The sequence below is a fragment of the Erpetoichthys calabaricus genome, chromosome 1, assembly GCF_900747795.2.
Source record: "Erpetoichthys calabaricus chromosome 1, fErpCal1.3, whole genome shotgun sequence".
Lineage (NCBI taxonomy): Eukaryota > Metazoa > Chordata > Cladistia > Polypteriformes > Polypteridae > Erpetoichthys > Erpetoichthys calabaricus.
Window position 1 is genome coordinate 189,189,714 of NC_041394.2, and position 9,218 is coordinate 189,198,931.

A 9,218-nucleotide genomic window follows, 5' to 3' on the forward strand; every position below is an offset into this window, starting at 1 on the left:
GCACCCTCTCACAGCGCTGGTCTGGAGTAAACAGGTTAGAAAATGACATGCCATGCTCATTCTATTAACATTTATTTTGTAATAAATGTGTTATGGTGACCTTTACGCTGTGTTGTGACATTAGTTAATTTAAATACAGACTGGCCCATTAATATTTGCCATTTTAAACACTATCATCAATTGAAAACAAATTCCTATGCCTTTTAAAAAATCTGACGTATAAAATACTTGTATAGTTATCGATTTCAAAAACAGTGGTATCGGCCATCCCTACTGTCTAATGACTACTACCAATCAGGTTACACCTACACTGTAACACTACCCCATTTACTGATTGACTCATTGATTGAAAATTCAGTAAAGCATTGGGATTTGACATACTACTTCGAAACCGAAGAAAAGATAAAATAACAAATACCCAGTCAATTACAAAATTTAATGGAAATTTTCATATACAATGAACTGATTGGCTGGTCCTGTGGCCAATCAGGGCTTGCCCTATGCCACTGTGTCTTGCAGTAAGCACCCTGTGCAAGTTGGATTCACTTTGATGCGACTCGGACGGATTCAGGTTGTCTCAACTTTGTACCTCTACATTGTATTAGGCGGGTTACAGAATGTTTGAAAAACGTTTTTAAAAAACATTTTCAAATGACATGTTTGGAATTTCTGATTTTTTTTTTTTTGCGACTGTGATATATTTTCTAAGACGTATAAAAAACCGCACCACTCCTAAAACGGTATCTTTCTTCACCAGTGTTTTCTAACTAGCTCAGTTTGGCAGAAAGCAGCTGTCAACTGGCGTGTGGCGCCCTTCTGTTTTTACTTACATTACTCCTTCACATTTCTTGCTCGAACTCGAAGTTTGTGACGTCCTTGTGCCGGTGTGAGGCGGAGTCCACCCGCCCCATCAGCATCTTTCTGCGTTCTTCTCTGCGCCCGTCCAGCGCCCGCCGTGCAGCCTCGTGACCGACATGGGCGCCTTTTGGTGGAGTAGCTTCGCTGTCCCCGTTCTGCTGCTGCCGCTGCTGCTTCTGCACGCGCTCGTCGTGCCGGCTGGAGGTAAGCGCTTTTAATACTTGACTTTCATCCCCACCGAGTTCACAATAATGCGTTACTCTGTTCAGTACTTCATCTTTTTATGGAAAAAATAGTAAAGGAGCTGCGAACGTAGAATTCTAGAGTGTCGTTCACTGATACTGCTATCTGCTCTTTGGGGAAATTGTCTTTCTTTCTTTCTTAACAGCATGGAATCAGCTGTTCGGCACAATTCTTTGTCGGTGGCCAGACTCAACAGGTCTGTACAAACTGCTAGGCTTTGAAATTCAATTCTTAATGCCAACTCTCCTTTATTACTCTACTAATGCTAGTCTTCACGTTTTTCTTTCACACAACAATAAGACCAGGGCTCAGGTCCTGGCTGTATGGATTTTGCATGTTCTCCTCGTATATTTGTGGGTTTCTTCAGGGTGCACCAGTTTCCTCCCACATGTAAGTTCGATGAATTGGCATTGCTGAAGTAGTTACCTGGTGCTGGGTTGGATTCCCGTCCAGGGCTTGTTCCTGCTGCTCCACACCCCTTCCATGGATAAACAGGTTTAGAAAACAGATGAATGGCAGGGTTGTGGAATGACAAGGTCACTAACACCAAATGGAAAAGACTTAAGCCATATGTTTGTCATAATGTTTTTGCTAGTTTTAAAATGTATTTGGCATGCAAACATTCCCCCAGCTATTACAAAAAAGTGATTACTTATAATATTTGTTCATCTTTTTTCCCGTGTTTGCTCTTGTGTTTTTATTATTTGTGATGCATTCCTATTGTTATAAATGTAATCTTTTCAGTACTGGGGGAAAAAAGCAGTGGGTAAGTGGCATCTTTTGAAAAATATATTTGATGTTTTAAAAAGAGATAATTGGGTTTGAGAATATTATGAAATATTAGGGACACACTGGTTAGTGCTGCTGTGTTATACCTCAAGGACTTGGGTATACAGTACAATTATGTGAATGGTGTTTAACCTTTCAGTCCATTAAATTTTTTCTCATGCACCGAGGTTAGGTTAACTGGAAATTAGACCGATATGAGTGTCTGGCATCCCTTCCATGACTTTTTGTTTCCTGTCTAGCATTATTTGTCGCATTCACTGCATATTAGTGAACTGATATCCCAGAGAAATGACCAAAATATCTGTACTAGTAGAGTTGCAGAGAGTGGAGCTATGGGAAGCAGAAAATGTTATTGCTGTTATATTATACTGTGTATTTGTTTAACACCTTTATAGGGCCGTTATTGTCATGTGTAAAGAGAACAGTGAACATTAGTGGGACAGCTCAAGTTGGACGGTTGGGAGACAAAGTCAGAGAGGCGAGATTGCGTTGGTTTGGACATGTGCAGAGGAGAGATGCTGGGTATATTGGGAGAAGGATGCTAAGGATAGAGCTGCCAGGGGAGAGGAAAAGAGGAAGGCCTAAGAGAAGGTTTATGGATGTGGTGAGAGAGGACATGCAGGTGATGGGTGTAACAGAGCAAGATGTAGAGTACAGAGAAATATGGAAGAAGATGATCCGCTGTGGCAACCCCTAACGGGAGCAGCCGAAAGAAGAAGAAGTAAAGAGAACAGTGAAATTCTAACTTGCATGTCCTAATCAAAATGCAACAGGTTTTGGTGCCATGATTAGTAAGAAGAACTATCTCAACTCAAAAGTTCTGTTTTCTTAACAGAAGAATCTCAGAACAAATTTGTCAGAATACTCCTACAACGAAACTTATGCGTCTCAACAAAGCTACATTTACTTAACATAGCAACTTATTATAGTGAACATTGTAAAAAGGTATTAATGTACACATGTCACAACTAAGGCAAAGTTTGTCAGGTTGCTCCTTGAATTAGGGGAGCTGACTGAGTGGTCAGGTTTGTGCTTTACAGTTTAATGCTTTAATAAGGCCTCACTGCCTACTGTATATATTTTTTTACAACCACAGCAAAGGTGGTGTAAGTGACTTGCTTGCTGTCACATAGTGAGTTGGGGGCAAAGAGTGGCCTGTCATTATTGAATTGGCTTTGATAGCAGCTGTATTGTTTGACCAGAGTAAAATGTGTTAGCAACAAAAGACATAGGTACACCAAGAAAGTAGTCTGACTGTGGATTATGTTGCTCAGATTTCCTGTCATTTTATTCATGGATGAACAATAAAGATGTATCAATTATTAGCTATACAAAACTAGCCCCAGCAGACTTATCATTTTCTAAGCATTATTGTGTTATTGCAAGACATAAAAGATTTAAAACACGGTGTAAATGTAAATAAACTTTATTTAAAGTAAATAGGTAGATTTTCACTCAATTTTTCAAGACAAGCTAATCACATTTCAGAAAGTTATGATATAACAAATAAAAGGATCAAACTAAGAAAATGGATGAATGGTTACAAGCTATCTCTGTAAAGTTTCAGTATTTGTATTTATGATGTTTCAGATGACAGAGAGCCAAGCCAGTAATTCATTTAATCATTTGGTTTTGATTTTTGTCTTCTATTTAGTGCGAGCTGGTGCAGTAGTACTCCATTTAGGAAATGAGCATAGTGTAGCTAACAGGGTTTTACTGAACTCACACTGACAAAATGTTTATTTTGCATATCATTTCTGTTGTTTTGCAGGATCCAGTCTTACATCAGGAACATCCAGCAGTTATTCAGACCCATGCCTGGGTAAATGTTTTTTTTTCCCCTGATCGGTTATTCATATTTAAATAGGTTTAATTAATGGTATATTTTTCGAATTAGTTCTAGGTTCTTCTCTGCTTTTTCAAGAACATCATTTATAATCAAACATGCATGATGATAAAATAATAGCTGAACGAAGACAAGAAAAAAATCTTAATTTGAGCGTAAAGGCTCAAAGAGCTCATTAGCTCTTTGTTTTATGAGTTAATAGCTAGAACAGCATAGTCTGCAAACTAAAATCAAAAACCCTTGAGATGTAAGGTTGCTGTTGTGATAAAGGTACTGTGTATTTTTATACTCAGGACTTGATTGCCTGGGTGAAAATGTTCATGAAAACTCATTAAATATTATCTAGATACAGCATTGGAGAAGAAAAGCAGAGGTGACTTATTAATTCCCACTTGTTAAGAATATTTATATTCTTCCTTTTTTGTCATTAGATCCAAACATGCTCCAAACCTGCAGCATAGCTGCACAGTGCTGCCAGACGGCTGTGGATGACTATGGCTGGATTGCTGCAGCTGTAGGATGGAGTTTATGGTTTCTAACAATGATCCTGTTCTGTGTGAGCAAGCTTCTGACACTGGGAACTGCTTCATCATCTAAATATACTAAAGCCTGATGACATTTTGGCTTTGGTTTTTGTGACCAAAAAAAGTGGCATTTCAGTTTGGAGTAAGATTTTAGATGTACTGTAAACCTTTTATATTTCTGATTAAATATATCCTTAAACAGACTAGTAGTTATTAGTTAGACTGTCTGTTATTAGGAAATATGAGGTGTTCATGTAGTCTTCATGTGTGTACACAGCTAATTTAGTAGCTTAATATAACTGTAAAAGGCACATTACCCTGGATCTACAGAAAAGCAGGTGAGAAAATGGATGGATATATTACTGGATGAAAGAGGTTGGACTCCAGAAAGGGCCAGACATGTTAATGGTCAGTTTGTTAGTTTTGCAAATAAATAAGACTGTTTTAAAACAGGAGAATGTTAAATAATACATTTGAATTGATTAAGACAATTTGAAAATAGTGTGGCCTACAGGTGGAGCAGGACACAAGTTCAGCACACACATTTTTATTAGTTTTTTCTTTTTCCTGGTAGGAAAAAATGCCTTCTCCCGTTTCCCACCTGTACAGCACAGTTAAAGCACTAAACACACAGCACAAGATACTTTCTTTTCATTCTTCTTTCTCTTCCTCTCAATCCAGCTTCACTCCTCCTAGCAAACGTTTTCCTCCATCTCTTGACTCTGTCTCCTCGAGTAGTGGCAGTTGGCTCCTTTTATAGGGCACTAGGGAGTGCTACAGGTGTCCGGTGATCTTCTTCCGGCAGCACTTAAGGGTGTGGCGGACATGCTGCACCCAAGGGCTCAGGTATTCCTACAACACTCCCTGGTGGCGCCCATGGAACCCAGCAGAGCTGTTCTAAACTCCAACTCCCAAGGAGCCCTGTGGGAGTCCGAAGCACCGCTGCAATCCGGGGGTGGGGGGGGCTGCCCTTTAGTGTTCTGGGGGGAGGTAGTGCCCTGAATATGCTCTCTCTCCAAGATTTCCTTCCACTATAGAGGCGTCCCAGGTGGGCAAGTGTTCCAGCTGTACGCCACAATGGATTCATGGAAGAATCTTATAGGAAAGCAGTGATTTCCTGTAAGGAGTGCATTGATCGGCTATTGTGACAGACAGTCCTTTATTGTATCATTTATGATCTTCTGTTAATGCCTGAAAAGGTGCTGCTCTGTTCAAGACCAATTTAATTTTCACATGTACAGAGTAGAGAGAAATTCTTTCTTGCATGTCTATTTGACATACTTTTTGTATCTACCACCTGTTGGATTATGTAGATTCAAAAAGCTATTACATGGTGCTAGGGCATATCAATAGGTCTTCAAAAAACAAAATTATTTTGAGGTCACAAATCTTCATTTACTCTACCTAGTTTTATCCATATGTATTTGTCATAAGCCTTTTAACTTTTAATGAAAGTACAGGACATTAGTGAATGGCAGGCAATAGCAGATGTTTTAGCATTTCCACAGTAAACAAGAAATTCACTTCTTTGATACAGATGATTGAGCAAGATGTTACCAGCCACAAACTGAACAGAACGAATAGCTGCAAGTGCTTGTTAGAATGTGTGTATATATATATATATATATATATATATACATACAGTATATAAAACACAAAAAGGAGTTCAATTTATTCATTTGCACATGTTGTTTTGGTTTTGATCAACACCTTGGCTAAAAAGTAAAGCTGCAGTCACTGTGGTTCCACAAGCCTGTAAAGTACACTATTAAAACTGAAAAAATACCTCCAGTTTTAATATCCTCCTAAGTAAATGACTGTTGAATAAAAGTTATATTCCATGAACCATAATTCAGTGAGAAGGAATGTCTAATGATGATCTTCCTTTTCTTATAGTTTTGCTGGAGTTGCCTGGCTAACCTAAAATCTCTTATTTCTTGTATGAACTCCATCCCATCTGTCTGTGTGAATTTTTCCATTGTTGTAATAATATAGAGACTTAAATGTATGTTTTTGGACCTATGATTGTAAAAACAAACAAGTGCCTACTTTGTAATTCTGTATAATACAAAATAGATATCAGTGCCTGATTAATCTTATACAGAAATGTTTAACTGAAATAATTAGTAATGTGTTGTCACGTATAAAGATTTTACCTAGCAGGACTCTATGCTATTTGTTCATTTCCTTTAAGAATTTTCTTTCTAATACCACAGTTTCCTTCCAGTTAATGACTACTAATTATTTTCTTTTACAAATTAAATTTGAATAGGAACAATTGAAATCTTTCATCCACTTTCTGAATCTGCTGTTTTTTTATAAGCTTACATGAGTTTTTTTTATCTTATTTCCAATAGTAACAGGTGTAATGCAGGAGCCAGGCCAGGATGGATCTGCAGAGGGTACTTTCACATGTAGAGACATATTAGACCCATGTAGGGTCACCAGTCATCCTTGCTACCTTTTTATTTGAAATGTGTGAATAAAATTGTGACTTCCTGGAGAAATTCACATGAACATTAAGAACACATGCAAAGTCCACACAGAAGGTACCCCAGCTAGGAATTGAACGTGGGGGTTAAACAGCAACCACATCTAATACACATCAATGCCATAGTAAATAGTGTTCATTTTACATCCATCCTTTTAACTTTTTTTTAATTTTAAAAGGTTAAAATACACAGTAAACACAGTAAGTTCGACAAACAACAGGAAATCATTAAGCATGTTTGGTTATCTAAGAGCTAGGTTGCCTCCAGCAACCTATCAGGATAGTTATTCTTAATTTTCTAGGTTTTAATTTCAACTACACTATTCAATAAATCATTCCAGACTCTCAATTGCATGATGAAGTGCAAATTGAACAGGTGTTGCTGGATCAACTTCATTGATGCTTTTGAGAAGCATTTGTGAACACCTGGATTAGATCCATACACAGCCTCCTCTCCACAAGACTAAAGAGGATTCATTTTCTGTCTGATGGAAGATAAAGCCTACCAAAGCAGCATTGGGTACAAGACAGGGATTGACTATGGTTAAAGCATCAGATTACTGCAGCACTCACCCATCAGTACACATTAATTCAAATTTAGAGTAACCAGTCACAATATTATTACCATGTTTTTGATGTGTGAGAATCTGAAGAAACTAAACAGGAAGTGGTGCATCCCTGCCACTGTGAGGCTGCAGTACTATTTCAACTATACCACCTGATTCATTGTACAATTAAAATTCAAGTTTTTACCATGATACCTTTGTCTTTTCTGCATATGTAAATTATTAATAGACTTGCTTTGCCCTTGCTGTGGTAAAGAACACAATCTGCCAGAAATCATTCAACCTTGCCTCACTTCACAATAACAGGTCTTTGTGAAGAGGTAGCTTAAGCGCCATTCAGACCAGAAAAGCCTTGGCTGGTCTGGTTTTTGCCAGTGAGAGTGGTTATGCTAATAAACAATGTTTATGTGTGGCATCTAAGGTTGTGAAACTCGAGTGATAACATATTCAAGTCATGCTGTCCCAGCAGTATGCTTGGTTAGCTTTGCTGTTTTATGTACTATAAACACACTCTTCTGAGTTTGGTCAACAATCTGCTCTTTTCTTTTCCTCTGACCTTCTTTGTATGGAGTAAGGACATTTCTCATTTTTTGAGTACACATTCCTCAAGGGAACTCTTTTAGTGACACAGCATATTGTTCTATTTAATGTCACTATTGACTATAAATCTTTGCATTTTGGGGATATAGGAAGAAATCAGAGCACCCAAACACAAACCCATGCAGACACAGATAGAAAGGACAGCATTTGAACATCTTTTACATACAGTAGATAGTAACTGGACAGTGCTCAACAACGTGCCACTCTTCAGTGTAATGTGATCATTTTAATTGCTAGGATAGAATTCAGATTGTCACACACACATAATGAAAAAAAAGGTTTAGGAAACAGATGGAAGCATACATCGTTATATTCTTACATTCTTTTCTTCCATTTTTTTTTTCTACGAGGGTATTTTTTGGGAGCTTTTTCTTGTCTTCTTAGGGAGTCAAGACTGGGGGGCTGTCAAAAAACAGGGAATGTTAAGGCCCATTGTGGCACTCCTTGTGTGATTTTGGCCTATGCAAGAAATAAATTGTTATATTTTTTGAGCAAAATTCATCATAGGACTGATCCTGGAGTCATTACAGACACTGACAGAAACGGCAACAATAGAAGCCAATTGTGGCTAATACTACCCATCTTCTCTGTGATGTGTTTACTTGCAACACCTTGAACCAATGGCTTATTCCACCATGTTGTACTTAGAGGTGCTGCTGGAGCTCTATTTTGAATATGGTCATCACACTGTATAATGTCATGTCATGAGCAATGACAACTACAGTATATTAGTCAAACTGGCATAGGGATAATATTTCTTTATGCTGTATTACAGTATTGTGTGTACAGTTCTGGGTCTTGCGCTTATGTATGAGTTTGCTGTACGTTTTTGTTATTTTGCTCTATATGTTCTACAAGAACTAGTTATTTTTCACAATGATTATCTATCTATCATATTGTGAATGCCCTTTTCAAAAGTCACAGGTTTCAGACTCCAGGTTATTAATAATCTCTTTGTTTCTAACCTTCTCACCCACCTTTCTTAAAGAACTTGGCTGTAAGTTTTTTTTTTTCTCAGGGTTAGAACATTCTGGTTTGACAAGCACCTTCTAGAGAAGGATATTTCCAAAATCAGTCTTTGTACTACCAAAACTGTATAGTGTTGTTTAGTTAACTTCCCATTTTATTTTCAAAAGACAATTTAGTGCATTAGGCTGAGTGCTTGCTAAACCTCTGATTTTTAATTCTTTGTTCTTGTGCCTTGTTTTAAAGTGATAGTTTTGTGAAGTTACTAATTAAAAACAAAATATTCTCCCTTTCACATATTTATGATGAAAGAACAAAATCTTTTATAGAGTCGG

General features: G+C 37.6%; 1 protein-coding gene across 1 annotated transcript; it reads left to right on the forward strand.

Moving 5' to 3' along the window:
* Positions 1–762: 762 nt before the first annotated feature.
* Positions 763–7,509, forward strand: LOC114658255 (transmembrane protein 213-like). Its single transcript, XM_028810412.2, has 3 exons — positions 763–1,062; positions 3,662–3,712; positions 4,168–7,509. Exons 1-3 carry the CDS (start codon positions 975–977, stop codon positions 4,347–4,349), a joined length of 321 nt encoding a protein of 106 aa, XP_028666245.1. The 5' UTR covers positions 763–974; the 3' UTR covers positions 4,350–7,509.
* The last annotated feature ends 1,709 nt before the right edge of the window (positions 7,510–9,218 follow it).